Here is an 18,759-nt window from a genome sequence, read left to right as displayed (position 1 = left end):
GATCCAATGTACAGCATGGTGACTATAGTTAACAATACTGTATTGTGTACTTGAAAATTGCTAAAAGAATAGACCTTAAATGTTCTTACCATAACAACAACAATAAATAGTAATTATGTGAGGTGAAAGATGTGTTAAATGTGTTAACTAACCTTACTGTGGTAATGATTTTGCAACATATACATGTAACAAATTATCACATTGTATACCTTAAACTTAAGGTTATCCAACAATTATATCTCAATAAAGTTGGGTGGGGGTGGGGGTGGGGGAGAATCAAAACACTGAGCAAAAAGGGCAGCAAGTTCAAAGGCCCAGAACAAAAAAGCAGGATAAGTAAGGAAACTCCAAGTAGTTCAATATGGCTGGGTCATAAAATTTGACAGAAACAACGGTAAGAGACAAGACTGGAAGGTTCACAGTAGTTACATTCATTCATTCATTCATTCAGTAAACATTTATTGAGTATTTACAGTGTGCTAGGCATTGGCTATGTAGACCTGGTCCTTGTTCTCATGAATTTACAGTCAAGGACAAAGAGACAACTGATAAACAATCAAAACCTATTTTAGGGGTGCCTGGGTGGCTCAGTTGGTTAAGCGACTGCCTTCGGCTCAGGTCAGGATCCCAGGGTCCTGGGATCGAGTCCCACATCGGGCTCCTGGCTCAGCGGGAAGCCTGCTTCTCCCTCTCCCACTCCCCCTACTTGTGTTCCTGCTCTCGCTGTCTCTGTCTCTGTCAAATAAATAAATAAAATCTTTAAAAAAAACAAAACAAAACAAAACAAAAACCTATTTTAAAAAAAGAAAATAAATGGGATCATTGGATAAGGGAAAACATATTTCAGATTGGATGGTCAGGGAAAGCCTAACTAAATAGGTGATACTTAATCCTGAGAACTGAAGGTTGAAAAAGAGAAAAAGTCAAGGAAAAGCATTCCAAGCAGAGCAAACAGCTTGGCTCAAGTTTCTGAGATGGGAAAGAACTTGCTATAACCAGGGAATTGAAAGAAGGCTGATTTTGCTGAAGCTAAGTGAGCAAGGTGTGGAGTATATCAAGAAAATGGATGGGGCGCCTGGGCGGCTCAGTCAGTTGAGCATCTGACTCTTGATTTTGGCTCAGGTCGTGATCTCGGGGTCCTGGGATCGAGCCCTGAGCCCCAGTAGGGCTCCCTGCTCAGATGGGAGCCTGCTTGTCTCCCTATCCCTTTGCCCCTCCCCCTGCTCTCTCTCTCTCTCTCTCAAATAAATAAATAAATCTTAAAAAAGAAAAAGGAGAGCGCCTGGGTGGCTCAGTTGGTTAAGCGACTGCCTTCGGCTCAGGTCATGATCCTGGAGTCCCGAGATCAAGTCCCGCATCGGGCTCCCTGCTTGGCAGGGAGTCTGCTTCTCCCTCTGACCCTCCTCCCTCTCATGCTCTCTGTATCTCATTCTCTCTGTCTCAAATAAATAAATAAAAATCTTTAATAAAAAAAAAAAGAAAGAAAAAGGATGGCATAGGCAGTAAAGGACCATACTGATTGAGGCTTTATAAAAACTCATATCTCATCCTAAGTATAATTGGGAGCCACTGCTGATGTTTTGTTTTTTGTTTTTTTGTTTTGTTTTTTAAGATTTTATTTATTTATTTGACAGAGAGAGAGAGCATAAGCAGGGGGAGTGGCAGGCAGAGGGAGAGGGAGAAGCAGGCCTCCTGCTGAGCAAGGAACCTGATGCCGGGCTCTATCCCAGGACCCTGGGATCACGACCTGAGCTGAAGGCAGACGCTTAACTGACTGAGCCACCCAGGTGCCCCTGTTTTTTGTTTTTTGTTTTAAGCAGGCTCCATGCTGGGCATGGAGCCCAACACCGGTGATGAAGGATAGTTGGAAGGCAGGCAGGCGGGGACCTAAGAGGAAACTACCCATAAGAGGATTTTACACCCACCCTGGAAGGAGACCTCCACCCTTTCCCATAGGACAAAAACCTGATTGGATGACAGGCACAGGGAGGGTTAATCAGATTAAAACAGCCCGCCAACAAGTCCATAAAAACCCCTAGACTTAGAGATTCCAGTGGCAACCCTTTGGGGTCCCTTCCCTCCTTGGGAGCTTTGTACTGTCACTTTGCTATCACTCGATAAACCTTGCTTTGCTGCCCACCACTCTGTCTGGTTTATCTCTTCATTCTTCAAAGAGGTGTGACCAAAAACCAAGGGCACCGGTGGAGAAAAAAATCCTGCAACATGGGGATTGAATTCAGGACCCTGAGATCAAGACCCAAGCTGAGACTGAGTCGGACTTTTAACCAACTGAAGCGACCCAGGTGCCGGGGGGGCACTGATGAATTTTTAAGAGGAGAGTGACATGGTAGAATGATAGTTTTGGAACACTCATTCTGGCAACCATGTGGAAAGGGATTGAAGACCACTGAAAAATTCCTTTACAAACTATTGCATAAATTAATAAATTAATCTGTGCTATTAGAAGTCAGGATAGGAGTTACTGTTGACATAATGACTAGATGGTAGAGTGAGGGGAAATTCTAAAGGTTCAGGAAATGTTGTTTCTTTTCTGGGAGCTGGTTACATGGGTATGTTTGGTATATGAATATTCAAGCTGTACCGTTATGTAATTTTCTATATGTATATATGTAATTATATATATGTAATCATATGCTTATGTAATTATATGCATAGATGTAATTCTATATGCATGTGTGTCTGTAATTTTTACATATGTATATTGTATATACACTTATAACTACATATATGCATATATACACATACTGTACAAAAAAACTATTGAATGAAACTGTCCTATACTCTTCAAAAATGTCATGAGGGGCACCTGGGTGGCTCAGTCGTTAAGCGTCTGCCTTCGGCTCAGGTCATGATCCCAGCATCCTGGGATCGAGCCCCACATGGGGCTCCCTGCTGGGCGGGAAGCCTGCTTCTCCCTCTCCCACTCCCCCTGCTTGTGTTCCTGCTCTGGCTAGCTCTCTGTGAAATAAATCAATAAATCAATAAAATCTTTAAAAAAAATGTTATCATGAAAGACCAAAAAAGGAGAGCTCACAAATGTTCTTAGATTAAGAGAGAGAAAAGAAACATGACAACCAAACTGATGCATGATGTTGCATCAGGAAATAAAATGCTACTATGTAAAGGGTACTTTTTGGATAATCAGCAAAATTTGAATAGTACTGAATCAAGCTTAAATTTCCTGAATTTTATAATTGGACTATGATCAGCCCTTGTTCTTATTACATATATGCGAAAGTATTCAGGGATGTGTGCAACTAATTCTCCCGTGGTTTTGCAAAATAGTATGTAAATGCATAAAGACAAATTTGACAAAAGCAAACATTTTTTTTTTAAACTTAAGATTTTATTTATTTGAGAGAGCGCGCGCAACAGAGAGCGCACAAGCAGGCGGAGGGGAAGAGAGAGAGGGAAAAGCAGACTCCCCGCTGAGCAGGGAACCCCATGTGGGACTAGATCCCAGGACCCTGAGATCATGACCTGAGGGGAAGGCAGATGCTTAACCAACTGAGCCAGGCGCCCAAGACAAACACTAAGTTATGATGGATAGGTGAAGGAGTTCACTATATTATTAATACAATGTTTTGGTAGATTTGGAAAATTTTAATAAACTGAAGAGAACCAATTATAATCTAGGCACAAGATGATGTGATTTGGACCAAATTTGGCACTAAAGACAGAGAAGAATGAATAAATTTAAGACATATTTTTAAGATAGAACTGACTAAACTGTTTATTTGATAAAATGTAGTAGATGAAAAAAAGGATAGGAATCACTGGTGTACATCAACAGTGTCGAGTGCCAAACTAGCTCCGCCCTCCTCCTTTCGACGCAAGCTGCGGAAGTGAGGAAAAGAAAGCGACCGCGAAGCTGCAGACAGGCTTCCGGTGTGGCGTCGCAAAGAGACCGTAAATGGGAGAACCCAGGTTGGCCCCTCCCCCATGATGGGCGGTCTTGGGGAGTAACAGATGCCAATGGCCAGCGATTCTTCGGGCACTCACCCAATGGCTCTGGAACTGGGCGGAGTCCTGCGGCACGAGGCTTGTCCCCACGCGGTGCGGGGAGTTTACCGCAAACCTCTGGCAATTCTGTTGCCAGGTTTCGGTTATTCTGCGGAGGGCTTTGGCCCTTTGCCGACGTGGGAAGAAGTTGTGCCGAGAACTTGGGCTTTGAATCGGAAGTGCTGGAGCAAGACCTGGCCCCAGAGTTATGGGGCCGGCGCCTGCGGGAGCGCAGAATCGCGGAGCTGCTGGGGAGCCAGAGGTGGGTGAGCTGTCTGGGAGGAAAGAGGGCTTTCCACGTGCCAGAGGTGGCAGAGACTGGCAGCTCGCCGGCGAGGGGCGCGAAGGCGGTCCCTTCTGGAAGAGCCTTACCTTATTCCACCACGTTTCCAGTCTAGGGCACCGAGACACTCAGGGGACATGGAACCTGGCGTTATTTGGATAGAAGCAGTAAAGCTTATTGAGCTTACTCCTTCGAGAGCTGTGCACCTGGAAGTTGAGGAGACCTAACCAGGTCATTTTCCTAACCAGGTCTTCCTCGTTGTCATTGTGCGAGATCTAACTTCTTGTGCCCGGTTCTGTCCTCGCCGCTGTAACAGAGGGCACATGGTGGTGCTTCTGGAACCCTTCAGTAGGGCTCTCACCCCTGTAGGACCGTGGAGTGGGGGCGGGGCCCAGGGCTGTAGGGGAGAAGGTTTGGGATCCTGCAGACCAGGGTGTGAAGCCTGCTTACAGAATAGGTATATTAAGTGTGTAATCTTGAGCTCAGGGAATTCCCTTCAAGTGTACATTTTCTGCCGGGATTACTGAGGATTGGATGATTTACTGGGTATATTTTACAGAGGCAGTAGGTCCTAGTTCTTTCCAACACTGACCACTTATACTGATGTAGTCTATAGTCAGGGCTTCCTGACAGGGGTAGAGCCTGGCAGGATTTGGATAGAGCAAGAGTGGAGACGGCATTTGCAGATTCCCAGGAGTAACCCAGAAAAAGAGGAAGCTCCCTGATGCATATAGCGGAAATACAAGGAGCTCAAGCATTGCTTAGGTCAGGGCTCAGTGAACAACTAACCCTACCCCCAACTCCAGGCAGGGCTCCATGCTAGTGCTGTCACATAGACAAGGAGGCCTCAACTCAAGGAGTTTTCAGCCTAGAGCTCAGTAATGTTCTTCTAAGTAATGATAATCCTGAGTTTTACAGTCTGACTCCCATTCAAAAGAGTGAAAAGGAGCCTGTGAAGCTTTTGCCCACATCCTATCATGGTGGCACTTCAGGCAGTGGATGCTAGACATCTGTGACCTCACAGTGGCTGCTCTCCTCACTGGCCACAGGTGATGGAACTAGCTCTGGAAGGCATAGGCAAGGAGGGAAAGAAGGAGTCCTCAAAGAAGCATGCCTTGGCTGGGTCTCCAGTGGAGGGCTTCCTGCAGCCAGTGAAGCTTAGCCGGGCAGAACTGTATAAGGAGCCTACCAATGAGGAGCTGACTCGCCTTCGGGAGACTGAGAGTCTCTTCCACTCCAGCTTGCTTCGTTTACAGGTACTATTGGGTGGCTGGGGCTTCAGTTAGAGGGGTGGGCCTGGACCCTGAGGCTGAAGGACTCTTCCCTGTCTTTTCTTTCAGGTAGAGGAGCTACTAAAGGAAGTGAGGCTACCAGAGAAGAAGAAGGAGCGGATCGATGCTTTCCTACGGGAGGTCAACCAGCGGGTCCTGAAGGTGCCTTCAACTTCTAAGACAGAGGTAAGGCAGGTAGTGTGAAGAAATGGAAAGCCCCGGAGAGGTCCTCAGTTTGGGCATCTGAAACAGGGCCTGCACTTCTCCAGAGGGGGTGGGGTGCTAGGGAGCTCATTTTCACTGCCAGGAGGCTCAACTGGAAGTATAGTCAACCATGTGTTCGTTTGTTCAGCAAACACTTATGTTCCTTGCAGTAGTTGTATTCTTAGGATACGTCAGTGAACAAAGCGGTCTATTTTCTAGTGCTGGGCTTATGGATAGTAGAAAATAACCGTGGCAGGTAAACTGTGTGGCAGTGTTAGAAAGTGGTAAGCACCATGGGCAAAAGAGAAAGGGCAAGGTAAGGGGATTGTGGGGATATCAGAGAATGGGAGTGGTTTGCAATTTTAAATAGGATGGTTGAGGTAGGCCTCATTGAAGTGACATTAGGGTGAAGATTTGAAGGACGTGAGTCAGCCATATAGATATCTAAGGGAGGAAGAGCATGCCAGGAAGGGGAAATAGCCAACACCAAAGGCTCAAAGGCAGGAGTAAGTCTGGCATGTTCCTTGGATTGAATGAGGAGAAAATAGGAGATGCGTTCAGAAAGGCAAAAAGGCAATGGAGGAAGGAGGCATTTCATGCAGGGCCTTGTACACTGAAACAAGGACTTTGGCTGTTGCTCTGTGTGAAATGAGAAACCACGGATGGGACATTTTTTGGTAAAGCAGTGATGTGATCTAACTTCATTTTAAAAACGTTCATTCAGCTCTAGCTGCCATCTTGCGTCCCCGCGTGTGTGCACCTAATCTCAGCTGGTCCGCCCGAGACTCCCTGAGCACCAGCCCTATTCCCCCTCTCGGTCCCATTTCTGCTCCAACAAGATGAAAGAAACTATCATGAACCAGGAGAAACTCGACAAACTGCCAGCACAAGTGTGCATTGGTGGGAAAGGAACTGCTCACCGGAAGAAGAAGGTGTTTCATAGAACAGCTACAGCAGATGATAAGAAACTTCAGTTCTCCTTAAAGAAGTTAGGGGTAAACAATATCTGTGGTATTGAAGAAGTGAATATGTTCACAAACCAAGGACCAGTGATCCACTTTAACACCCCCAAAATTCAGGCATCGCTGGCAGTGAACACTTCCACCATTCCAGGCCACGCTGGGACAAAGCAGCTGACAGAAATGCCACCCAGTATCTTAAACCAACTTGGTGCAGACAGTCTGACTAGTTGAAGAAGACTGGCTGAAGCTCTGCCCAAACAATGTGTGGATGGAAAAGCACCACCTGCTACTGGAGAGGATGATGATGAAGTTCCAGATCTTGTGGAGAATTTTGATGAAGCTTCCAAGAATGAAGCAAACTGAATTGAGTCAACTTCTGAAGAAGATAAAACTTGAAGAAGTTACTGGGAGCTGCTATTTTATATTATGACTGCTTTTAAAAATTTTGTTCATGGATCTGATTAAATCTAGATCTCTAATATTTTTAAGCCCAAGCCCCTTGGACACTGCAGCTCTTTTCAGTTTTTGCTTATACATAATTCATTCTTTGCAGCTAATTAAGCTGAAGAAGCCTGGGAATAAAGTTTGAAACAAAGGTCTCGAGTGGAGGGCTTTGCCTAGGGAAAAAAAACCCAAAAAACGTTCACTCAGACTGTTGTGTTGAAAGTAGAATGGAGGGGCACCTGGGTGGCTCAGTCCATTAAGCGTCTGCCTTCAGCTCAGGTCCTGATCCCAGGGTCCTGGGATCGAGCCCCGCATCGGGCTCCTTGTTCAGCAGGGAGCCTGATTCTCCCTCTGCCCGCCACTCCCCCGCTTGTGCTCATGCTTTCTCTCTGACAAATAAATAAAATCTTCAAAAAAAAAAAAAAAAAAAGAAAGTAGAATGGAGGGGGATAAAGGTAAAATCAGGGAGACTAGTTAGAAACCTATTATGTGGTGATCATCTGGAAAGTGGTGGCATCTCAGACTAGGATGGAGAAGTAAAGAAGTGGTCAGTGTCTGGATGCTCTTGAAGGTGAAATGGGTGTTCTTAACAGAGATGAGTCAAGGTGATTTGAATGTTTTGGGCTTGAGCAACTAGTGTGAAGTTGCCTTAATGAGGGGGACATGTTTACAGAAAGCAGGAGTTTGTTTTCAAATGTGTTGATGTGTTTAATTTGAGATGTCTACTAGACATCAAGGAGGACACATCAGGAAGACAATCAGATTACTGTGTATCACTGTCTCTTTCCCCACAGCTGACTGACCAGACCTGGCTCCCAGCTGGGGTTCGAGTACCCCTCCACCAAGTGCCCTATACCGTGAAGGGCTGTTTCCACTTCCTGCCACCAGCCCAGGTCACTGTTGTGGGCAGCTACCTTCTGGGTACCTGCGTCCGGCCGGACATCAACGTGGACATGGCAGTGACCATGCCCAGGGTGAGGTCCAGTATTTGGGGAATGAGGTCCTGTTCCTTCACCACCTACAAATTCCTGGGTCCCTCTTTCCCACCTGTCACTTGCCAGAGGGTTGAAATCTGAACTGGAAATCAAAAGAGCAGGGGTGCCTGGGTGGCTCAGTTGGTGAAGAATCTGCCTTCAGCTCAGTCATAATCCCAGGGTCCTGGGATCAAGCCCCACGTTGGGCTCCTGGCTTAGTGGGGAGCCTGCTTCTCCCTCTCCCCCCTGTTTGTGCGCACTCTCTCTCTCCAATAAATAAATAAAATCTTTAATGACAACAACAAACAAACAAAGAAACAAAATTTGCTCTTCTGCTGTCTTCTTGAGGGCAGCTTAAATGTGCCCTTGGGTCAGTTGCTGCCGTTTGAACTTTGCCTTCCTCATCTGAGAACTAACTATATTGTTGTTAGTCCTGGTTCAGACACTCTGGCCAGCAAAGATCCCTGAGGTTTCTAAACTGTGTTGCACGTTGGCTTCATCCTGGCCCCTAAGTTCTCTAACAACAAGCACTTATGTGCCTGGTTGTCTCTCCCTTCTTCTGACCCTCACCAGGAGATCCTACAGGACAAGGATGGGTTGAACCAGCGCTACTTCCGCAAGCGTGCTCTCTACCTGGCCCACTTGGCTCACCACCTGGGCCAAGACCCCTTCTTCGGCTGTATTCGCTTCTCCTACACCAGGGGCTGCCACCTGAAACCCTCACTGCTGCTTCGGCCACATGGTGAGAGGCACACACTGGGCTGAAGGCACAGTCTGGGGTGACAGATCTAGTGGGGGAGGTGTGGGGACCTCAAGTCCAAGGTGAGGAGTTTGGGCCTCAAGTTTGAAGTGGAAGGTATAAGGACCTCAGATTCTAAGGTGGGAGGACGTGGGCCCTCACGGAGGAGGAGAGTGGTCCAGGGGCCCACCTGGCAGGATCTCAGCACTCCCTGTCTCCCCCCAGGGAAGGATGAGCGCCTGGTCACCGTACGTCTGCATCCGTGCCCTCCACCTGACTTCTTCCGTCCGTGTCGCTTGTTGCCATCTAAGAACAATGTGCGCTCTGCCTGGTACCGAGGGCAGAGTCCCCCAGGGGATGGTAAGCAGGCAGTGGTATCCAGGTGGAGCTGAAGGGAAAGATGTTGGGATTTCTCCTCCCATGGCTTCCCCTCTCCCACAGGTAGCCCAGAGCCTCCCACCCCCCACTATAACACATGGGTCCTGCAGGACGTGACCCTTGAGTCCCACGTGCAGCTGCTGTCTACTGTCCTGGGTTCAGCCTTGGGGCTGAGGGATGGTGTGGCACTTCTGAAGGTCTGGCTGCGGCAGCGGGAACTGGACAAGGTGAGTTGGGAGTGGCCGAGCTTCCCTGCCTCACTGAGTGGCGGGCTGGGCCTGAACTTGGACCTCTTTCTCCATCTCTTTTTCAGGGCCTGGGAGGGTTCAGTGGGTTCCTTGTCTCCATGCTGGTTGTTTTCCTTGTGTCCACACGCAAGATCCACACCACTATGAGCGGCTACCAGGTCCTGAGGAGTGTGTTGCAGTTTCTGGGTAAGGTGGCTAGACCCAGAAAGGCCAAGGGTTCCACTCTTCCTGTGAATCCTCTCATCCTATCAGGGATCATTCAGTTTCTTGCCATCAGACAATTGAGCAAACTGAATTTTAGAGGCAGGCAGTTGCAGCCACCTGACCAGAGGGAGAGTGTCATTAGGGCTGGGTCCCCTGGGAAAGGATACCTTCTGACACACCCACCTTCTCTGGCTCACTTCAGCCACCACAGATTTGACAGTCAACGGGATCAGCTTATGTCTCAGCTCAGATCCCTCCTTGGTGAGTGGGGCAGGGCTGGGACTGGGCAAGGAGGCTTGAAGGTAAGGCCCCAACCCTGACTGGCTTCTCTCTGTGCCAGCCGGCCCTGGCTGACTTCCACCAGGCCTTCCCTGTTGTCTTCCTGGACTCCTCAGGCTATCTCAACCTCTGTGCTGATGTTACTGCCTCTACTTACCACCAGGTACCAATTGTCCCCCACTCCTGGGTACCCCTGATGTCCCAGTCCAGATTCTGTCCCTTCTGCCAGTCCCAGAGCCCCAGCAACTCCTCTCCAAAGAGCTTAGGTCAGGCATGTCTCTTGGTCTGAGCCCTCAGGTCAATGAAGGGAGGGGTATAGTGGTGATAGTCTCACATGTGAGTTCCCTGTTTATCTTGTGGCCGCAGGTACAGCATGAGGCACGGCTGTCTATGGCATTGCTGGACGGTAGAGCTGATGACGGATTCCAGCTTCTGTTGATGACTCCCAAACCCATGATCCGGGCTTTTGACCACGTCTTGCAGTAAGTTTAGGGCTGGCAGGCTATGTCAGTGGGTCCTTTTCCCTGGGGCTACAGTGATGGGGCAGAGGTGCTCAGGTCGGTGTTCAGATCTTCCTCATTTTGGGGTGGGAGGTGGTCTTTGGGGTCAGCAGCACCTCATTCTGTCTCTTTGTCCCTCTGTGCCCCTCTAGTCTCCATCCACTGAGTCGCCTACAGGCAGCATGTCACCGGCTAAAGCTGTGGCCAGAGCTGCAGGATCTTGGTGGGGACTATGTTTCAGCTGCTTTGGGCTCCTTGACCACCCTCTTGGAGCAGGGTCTGGGGTCCCGCCTGCACCTGCTGGCCCACTCTCGGCCCCCAGTGTCAGAGGTGAGGCGCTGTGGGTTGGGGAGTTTGTGGGCTTAAGGGGGACTAGATCCAGGGTCCCAGGGGATACAAAAGACACACCATTCTTCTAGCTAGATCTTTCTTTTTTTTAAATTTTTTTAAAAGATTTTATCCATTAGGGGCGCCTGGGTGGCTCAGTTGTTAAGCATTTGCCTTTGGCTCAGGTCATGATCTCAGCGTCCTGGGATCGAGTCCCACATCAGGCTCCCTGCTCATCGGGAAGCCTGCTTCTCCCTCGCCCACTCCCCCTGCTTGTGTTCCTGCTTTTGCTGTCTCTGTCTCCGTCAAATAAATAAATAAAATCTTAAAAAGGAAAAAAAAAAAGATTTTATCCACTAGAGAGAGAGAGTGTGCGTGTGCGAGCAGGGGGAGGGGCAGAGGCAGAGGGAGAAGCAGGCTCCTCACTGAGCAAGGAGCCTGATGTGGGGCTTGATCCCAGGACCCCGGGATCACGACCTGAGCCGAAGGCAGACACTTAACTGACTGAGCCACCCCGGCGCCCCTAGATCTTTCCACCTAGTTGGAAAGTGGGTTTCTAGACGAAGCTGGGGCATTCTTGGGTTGAGTTCAGCTTTTTTAAACCCTGTAGTGGGACATCAGCCAAGATCCACCGAAGCACAGAGACTCTGGGACCCTGACGCTGGGATTGCTCCTCCGGCCTGAGGGGCTGACCAGTGTCCTCGAACTGGGTCCAGAGGCCAACCAGCCTGAGGTGAGGAGCCCTGGAGTCTGGGGGATGATTTGGCCCTGTCTTGGGAAGTCCACGCTGGGTACTGGCAGAAGTGGTGTGGATTATCCTCATGCCACTTGGATCGCAGCCTGTCAGGGATTTTTGACAGAGCCCATCTTTGTTGATTTCTTCTACCACCCATTGCCTTTTCTCAGGCTGCTGACTTCCGCCAGTTCTGGGGATCTCGCTCAGAGCTTCGGCGTTTCCAGGATGGAGCCATTAGGGAAGCTGTGGTCTGGGAGGCAGCCTCTATGGCCCAGAAGCGCCTTATTCCCCACCAGGTGGTCACTCACCTTTTGGCACTGTGAGTGTTAGCATCTGGTTGCTAGGAAGCAGCCATGGACTGGGGAGCCTTTTAGGAGGGTCTGGCCCGGGCTTTGGGCTGAGCAGCTAATGTCCAGTAGCTTACTCCAATAGGCTCAATGCCCACACTGACTTTGTGCTGTCCCCCTTTCCCAGCCATGCCAACATCCCAGATACCTGTGTCCACTATGTGGGGGGCCTTCTGGACGCATTGATCCAAAGCCCAAAAGAGGTAAGGGTCATGCGTCAGGGCTGGGGTCAAGGCCAGGGGTTGCAGAGTAGCCTGGGTGGTGGAATCAGGTAGTGGGGGGAGAGCACGTGCAACCTCAGCCAGACTGCACTTCCCATAGCGTCCAGCAGAGGGGGTGCTGGCTCTACGGCAGCCTGAGCTGCGGCAAAATCCCAGGCGGTGGTGGTGGGGTTGGGGTGGGGGGGTTCTGTAGGGTCCTGGTCTCCTGACTGTGTTCTCCTTCTCAGACCTCCAACACAGGTGAGGAGGCCCTGGCAGCAGCCGTGCGTTGCTATGATGACCTCAGCCGCCTGCTGTGGGGGCTGGAAGGTCTCCCGCTGACTGTGTCTGCGGTGCAGGGAGCTCACCCAGTGCTGCGCTACACTGAGGTGAGGTGCAAGGGGACAGGGAGCCCTTTCTGCTTGGTGACCCCTCGCCTCCTCCCCGCCCACCCAGTATTCCCCCTTCCAATTCCTGTGTTCACTCTCTCCCAGTCCGAGGCCCCTTCCTCAGCCCTGCTTCTTCCATAGGTGTTCCCACCTACCCCAGTCCGGCCAGCCTATTCCTTCTACGAGCAGTTTCGAGAGCGGGCCTCGCTATTACCCCGGCCCGACAAGCCCTGTCCAGCGTACGTGGAGCCCATGACCGGTGAGGCGCCTCTTTCTTGGGAGGGATGAGAGGAACCTTTCCCACTCCAGCCCACAGTCTTGAGACCTCTTACTTTTCTTCCTAGTGGTATGTCACCTGGAGGGCAGTGGTCAGTGGCCACAGGACGCTGAGGCCATACGGCGGGTCCGAGCTGCCTTTCAGCTGCGCCTGGCGGAGCTGCTAACACAACAGCATGGGCTGCAGTGTCGAGCCACAGCCACGCACACGGACGTCCTCAAGGTTAGGCTGGGGCAGGGTCGGGATTCCCCAGGGAGGGAGGAGCTGGGGTGTGAGCGTGCTCCAGGCTGACCCGTATCTCCCACCTCACACCCTCTTTCAACAGGATGGGTTCGTGTTCCGGGTTCGTGTGGCCTGTCAGCGGGAGCCCCAGATCCTGAGGGAAATGCGGAGCCCTGAGGGGATGATCTCCTTGAGGGACACACCTGCCTCCCTCCGCCTGGAGAGGGACACGAGGCACTTGCCCCTGCTCACCAGTGCCTTGCATGGGTATGATCACCTGTCTCTCTGGGAGGCCACATGGTGTAATGGGGATATGAGTTATGGAGTCAGACAAATTCTAGAACCCTCGCCCGGCCGCTTCACTGGCTATGTCCTTCTGGGCAGGACCTTATTTCTCATCTCTAAAATGGGAATTTCATAGGACCAACCTGTTGGCGTTAGTCAGGGATACGTGAGATCCTGTATAGAATGTGTTAGCACAGAGGGTAACTTTGGGTAAAGGCTGGGTCGATGGTGGTGGTGGAGCTGAAATACTGTTCTTGGGCCCTCAGGGCCTGAGGCTCATTGCCACTACACCCTTCCCCCTCCACAGGCTCCAGCAGCAGCACCCGGCCTTCTCAGGTGTAGCACGGCTGGCCAAGCGGTGGGTGCGCGCCCAGCTTCTGGGTGAGGGGTTCACTGATGAGAGCCTGGACCTGCTGGTTGCTGCTCTTTTCCTGCACCCTGAACCCTTCACCCCTCCCAGGTGATTCCCTCCATCTTTTCCCTAGCCAGAAAGTTCCCCTTGGGGCCAGTTTTCATCCCTTAGGCTGTACCTTCAGTCCAAATGGGAGAGGGTAGCTGAAACAGGTGATGGAAAGGGTTCTGAGACAATCCCTGCCGAGGGGTCTAGGGTGTCTAGACCATGGGGTAAGCCCTGGGATGTGTGGTTGGGCCCAGACTCTTTGCTCACTCTTTCTTCTCAGCTCCCCACAGGTGGGCTTCCTTCGGTTTCTTTTTTTGGTGTCAACCTTTGATTGGAAGAACAACCCCCTTATTGTCAACCTCAACAACGAGCTCACTGGTAAGTGGTAGGACTGGGGTCCGACTCCCGCAGGATCGACGGTTTGTGGAGTGCAGAGTGGGGCACATGGGGTTTTCCCTGTCAGTCTGCAAGGTGTTTGTGTGTGTGCGCCTTCCTCCTCACAGATATTTGTGCCTGACCCCGCCGGCCTTGGGGTGGGGAATTACGAGGAGGAGGAGGCCCAGTTGAAGGCTTTAGCGAGTTCTGAGGCTGTAGAGCTATGGTTTGCTCACATGACGATCAGAAACAGGATGGACTAGGGGTGGTAAGCAGGCTACCTGGTGGGGGCTGTGAAGGGGAGAGGAGAGTAGAAGGGGGACCCTGAACACCAGGTGAGAAGTCTTGTGGGGAGCAGGGAAGGGCCCAGATTAGAGTAGATGCCCAGACCTCTTAGGGAGTGGGGGTGATGATTTCCAGTTGTAACATGAGGAGCTCCTGGTCCCAGCAGAGAGGAGGGTGTCAGCTTCCTAATTCCCCAGGTGTGTGGGAGCATAGGGTGGGAGGGGGTCAGGGGCAGGCCTCAGCTTGTGCAAGCCCGGAAACTAGACTGGGGTGCCAGGCAGTGGAAAATTCTGCCTCTGGCCTGAGCTTAGGAGTTTAGTGCCCCACCCAGTGGAGGCAAACATGGTATCCTTTTCATTGCCTTTGTCTTTTGGGGGAGGGCTGTCGGAAAAATCCCTGTGATGGGCCACCAGAAGACCTGGGGCAGTAGAGCATGTCCGGGGAAAGGAGCAGGCTGACCCAGGACCCCCTCTTGTTCACAGTGGAGGAGCAGGGGGAGATCCGCAGTGGCTTCCTGGCGACTCGGACACAACTCCCGATCATGGTCATCGTTACCCCACAGGATCGTAAAAACTCTATATGGACACAGGATGGACCCTCGCCCCAGGTGCAATCCCATCCCTACCTCCAAATTTGTGTTTTTATTCCCCCAAGGAAAAAGTAGGCCCAGCCTGGCCTAAGAGAGACCCATGGTTAGGTCTGATCTATTTGATGTATGTGTACCCCCCAGGTCCTACAGCAGCTTGTGGTCCTGGCAGCTGAGGCCTTGCCTGTCCTAGAGAAGCAGCTGATGGATCCCCGGGGCCCTGGGGACATCAGGGTAAGCCCCTGACCAAGAGTGGCTCTGGGGTTCTGGGGATTCTGCCTTTGAACACTGGAAGTCTGGAGCTGTAGGGGCTGTCACAGGACGCTCTGTCCCCTGGTTTGGCGAGACTGAATCCAGAGAGGGCATTGGAGCTGCCCACGGTACCTGACAGTGGGGGAGCCTGCAGGAGAACCAGGGCCCTGGCTCTCTCTAGCCCTCGCGCTCCTAGCCTGTGTTCCTCCTGATAGCGTGAAGCCGACCCCAGCTGGGGCTTGGTGTTCCCACTTTCAGATGAGCATTTGGGCCCGTAAGTGGGGCCGGGGGTGGGGGAGGTCAGACAAAAGGGAAGGAGGAAAGCGAGGTGGGCATGTAGAAGGCTTTGTGGTCCAGTTCCCAACTCCCAGTGGGCTCTGCTGACCCCTCCCTACCCTTCCTCAGACAGCGTTCCGGCCGCCCTTGGATATGTATGATGTGCTGATCCGCCTGTCTCCCCGCCACATCCCCCGGCACCGCCAAGCCGTGGACTCCCCAGCTGCCTCCTTCTGCCGTGGCCTGCTCAGCGAGCCGGGGCCCTCTTCCCTGATGCCTGTGCTGGGCTATGACCCTCCTCAGCTCTATCTGGCACAGCTCAGGGTAGGCCCTAAAGGGCTGACTACACCTGGGGAGGGGACTTCCAGGTGAACCTGGGGCCATGGAGGTGACTCTCAGGTGTCCCCCTGTGGTCTTATCTGTGTCCTGCCCTTTCCTAGGAGGCCTTTGGGGACCTGGCCCTTTTCTTCTATGACCAGCATGGTGGAGAGGTGATCGGTGTTCTCTGGAAGCCCAGCAGCTTCCAGCCCCAGCCCTTCAAGGTGTGCTGGCTGGTGATAACCGTGTGTTCAAGTGTGTACGTGCGGTTCCATGTGGGCACGCCCGTCTGTATGGGGCGTGCTCTGTGAGTGACCGTGGGTCAGGTGTGAAGCATGTGTCCCGCGGGTCTGTCTCCTCTGCTGCCACTCCCCTCCGCCCCCTGCGTGTTGTCTCTGGTGTGCCTTTGTGATGCCTCAGCCCACGTTTCTCTGCTTCCCCTAGGCCTCCAACACAAAGGGGCGCATGGTGATGTCTCAAGGTGGGGAGCTGGTGATGGTGCCCAATGTGGAAGCGATCCTGGAGGACTTGGCCGTCCTGGGTGAGGGCCTGGTACAGGCCGTGGAGGCCCGAAGTGAGAGGTGGACCGTGTGATCTCCAGCCCTAGGAGCAGGCTGTAGGTGACAGCAGGACTTCAGGCCTCTGGAGTAAGATGTCAATGGCATGACCTCCACCCTTGCTACGTACAGATCCTTCGTGGAGTACCTGCTGGCCTGAACACACTGAAATGTTCCCCCAAGGAAGCCCTGCCCCAGTTTTCTGTCTGACACCTCAGCATTGGGGCGGGGGCCTGGTATTCTACAGAGTCCCCTGGGCCTGTCTGAACTCCCAGAAGAGGAGGGTGAGCCAGCTCAGAGAGGGAACTAAATGAACCCAGGAGATCCATCCACCTGACAGCCCTGGCCCGGGCTTCTTTTGGTCTTCCTAGGATGTTTCCGAAGCTTGGAGAGGAGGACATGTACCCAGGGCTGAGGCTCTGTCTCCTTTCCATTGCCAGGATATGTGCCTAGACCTTGGTATGCCCTTCAGTGCAGGGTCAGGCCTTTAAATAGGGCCCAGAGAAGGTGAGGTACTTGCTGAGGGTCCCAGAATTCCAGCCTTGAGCAGGGTACTGTTGCTTTCCAGGGAAAAGCACAGAGGACAGAAGGGGCTGGCTGGGTGAAGGGGCGAGGGGGAGAGCAGCTGCTCTAGCCCAGGAGAGCTGCAGAGAGCACTGAGTGCTGCCCTGGCTGCTCAGTGTCTCAGTCCCGCCGGCTCCGTGCCCCTGCCCGTTCGTGTCCCAAACTGCCCCCCTGTGTCCCTGCAGCAGGCGTGCGGAGGGGAGCAGGACCCCAGGCCCGCTCCCCAGGAGCTCTCTGTGCCAGGGCAGGGTGGGAGGATGCCACCTCCTCTTAGCCTGGTCCACACCCCACTTCGGCAGCCTCTCCCGCCCGTCTCCCCTAATCCTGATGTTTTTCCAGACTTGGCTCAAACAGTGCCTCCTCCTCCAACCCTCTCCTGCCCCCAGCCTCAGGTGCTCTTTCTCGCCGAAACATCGAGCAATTATTGTCTGTTCAGTTTACTTCATAGTCGCATACAGTGGCGTGAACCCTTCTGTTGTCCGAAACTTGGATTTAAAATTAAATCACTTAATTTCCCCATGTTCTTGGCTTTTCTCCCTTTTCCTCCTGGTGTTAAACAAGTCTCCTACGTGTAAGGTCTTTGGGGACAGGTGACATGTTTGAACATAGATTTCTTGGCACCTTCGTGGCACCAAAGACAGCGCTGTGCTCACGGAGGCTAGAGGTGTGTACAGAAGGGCCGATGGGAGAAGCAGGGCCACAGAAGACCTTAGGGAAAAGGGAGTCATGATTTGTACTTCCTAGAGTGGGCAGGGTGGGGATGGTGAGAGCTGCAGGGGGCGTTCATGGAGCGCTTGGCAAATGCGGGGCGCTCTCCGGTATTTTCCGTATCTTCTGTGTGGGAGCGTGCTCACATAGTAATACCAGCCCCGTGAAGGATGCGCTTTGACGTCTCATCTTCTGAATGAGGGGGCAGGTTCAGCAGCAGGCAGGCGCTCGGCTGCCTGGCTGTCAGGCTTCATCTTCAAGACGGTAAGCCACATATGGGGACCCTGATCTCCTTTTGTCCCAATTCTGTGAGTCTTTGTGAACCTCTGCCGGTCCCTACCTGTTACTGTCATGGGATTAGAAATGGGCATAGAGAATACATTGATGGGCTGCGTGAGCTGGGGGCTGCATCTCCCTGTGCTGTTGATTCACGGACTCCAAATGGAAGCCCGCAAGGCTTTATCGTCAGGGAAAGAAATGCAGTTCCAGCCCTCACGGACTTTGGGTCTGTGGTTGTCCCTGGCTGCTCCTCACTTACTTTTCTCCACAGTCCGTCCCTAGGCTCTGAGGAGGGATGGTGCTGGCCTGTTTCAGACTGTCCTGCTTCATCCATGGGTCAGCTTCAGTCCTTGGCTTCTGGCCTTTTCACAAAGCCAGTTCTAGGTGATCCCAGTGTGGGAAGGAACAGAATCTGCCCCCAGGTAAAACTGCAGCAGGTGGCTCCGAGAGGTGCAGACAGTGGTCCCCACTCAGGAGATGAGCCCTGGCCCTGCTATGTCCCCACGCATCCCCGGGCAGGTCACTTCCCCTTGCTGGGCTCAGCCTTCCCACCTTGAAAATGGGCATGGTAATGGCTTTGTCAGGTGCACAATGTGGCAAGGGAGGAGGGCAGAGGACTCAAACCCAAGAAGCTGTGCCATCCTTTCTGCACTCCTTGCTTAGCTTAGGGGACGGGGTGTGGAGAGTGCTGGAAGCCCAGGCTCCCAGTCTCAATCCCTCACATTGCAGCTCCAATCTGTTTTCCTCAGATCTTCTCGGGGAAGTAGGCGAGAAGGCCGGTTGACCTTGGAAGTAGGTGAGGAGGGTGGCCTGAGGAGCTGGAACTTCATTGGAAGGGAAGAAGAGAAGACTAGAAGGAACTGTGTG

General features: G+C 52.1%; 1 protein-coding gene across 1 annotated transcript; it reads left to right on the top strand.

The window, feature by feature from the left end:
- The first annotated feature begins 3,922 nt into the window (after nt 1-3,922).
- NOL6 (nucleolar protein 6) lies at nt 3,923-17,424 on the top strand. Its single transcript, XM_045882543.2, has 26 exons — nt 3,923-4,285; nt 5,356-5,562; nt 5,647-5,763; nt 7,982-8,161; nt 8,735-8,903; nt 9,126-9,260; nt 9,342-9,505; nt 9,592-9,712; nt 9,933-9,991; nt 10,071-10,172; nt 10,376-10,491; nt 10,662-10,839; nt 11,447-11,569; nt 11,743-11,891; nt 12,047-12,122; nt 12,368-12,508; nt 12,650-12,767; nt 12,853-13,007; nt 13,111-13,274; nt 13,600-13,752; nt 13,973-14,070; nt 14,835-14,959; nt 15,083-15,172; nt 15,596-15,790; nt 15,907-16,008; nt 16,229-17,424. The coding sequence occupies exons 1-26, from the start codon at nt 4,232-4,234 to the stop codon at nt 16,376-16,378; spliced, it is 3,441 nt and encodes a 1,146-aa protein (XP_045738499.1). The 5' UTR covers nt 3,923-4,231; the 3' UTR covers nt 16,379-17,424.
- Nucleotides 17,425-18,759: the final 1,335 nt, after the last annotated feature.

The sequence above is a fragment of the Mirounga angustirostris genome, unplaced genomic scaffold (genome assembly GCF_029215605.1).
Source record: "Mirounga angustirostris isolate CCGP_5_RB_7025 unplaced genomic scaffold, mMirAng1.0.hap1 SCAF_15, whole genome shotgun sequence".
NCBI classification, from domain to species: domain Eukaryota; kingdom Metazoa; phylum Chordata; class Mammalia; order Carnivora; family Phocidae; genus Mirounga; species Mirounga angustirostris.
This window is presented reverse-complemented; position numbering and strand designations above follow the sequence as displayed.

Bases quoted from the DNA above. Each gene is read 5' to 3' on its own strand.
- NOL6 (XM_045882543.2), top strand. From the start codon at position 4,232: ATGGGGCCGGCGCCTGCGGGAGCGCAGAATCGCGGAGCTGCTGGGGAG. The intron at 4,286-5,355 runs GTGGGTGAGCTG...CACTGGCCACAG, and splicing joins GAGCTGCTGGGGAGCCAGAG to GTGATGGAACTAGCTCTGGA. The intron at 15,791-15,906 runs GTAGGCCCTAAA...GCCCTTTCCTAG, and splicing joins TCTATCTGGCACAGCTCAGG to GAGGCCTTTGGGGACCTGGC.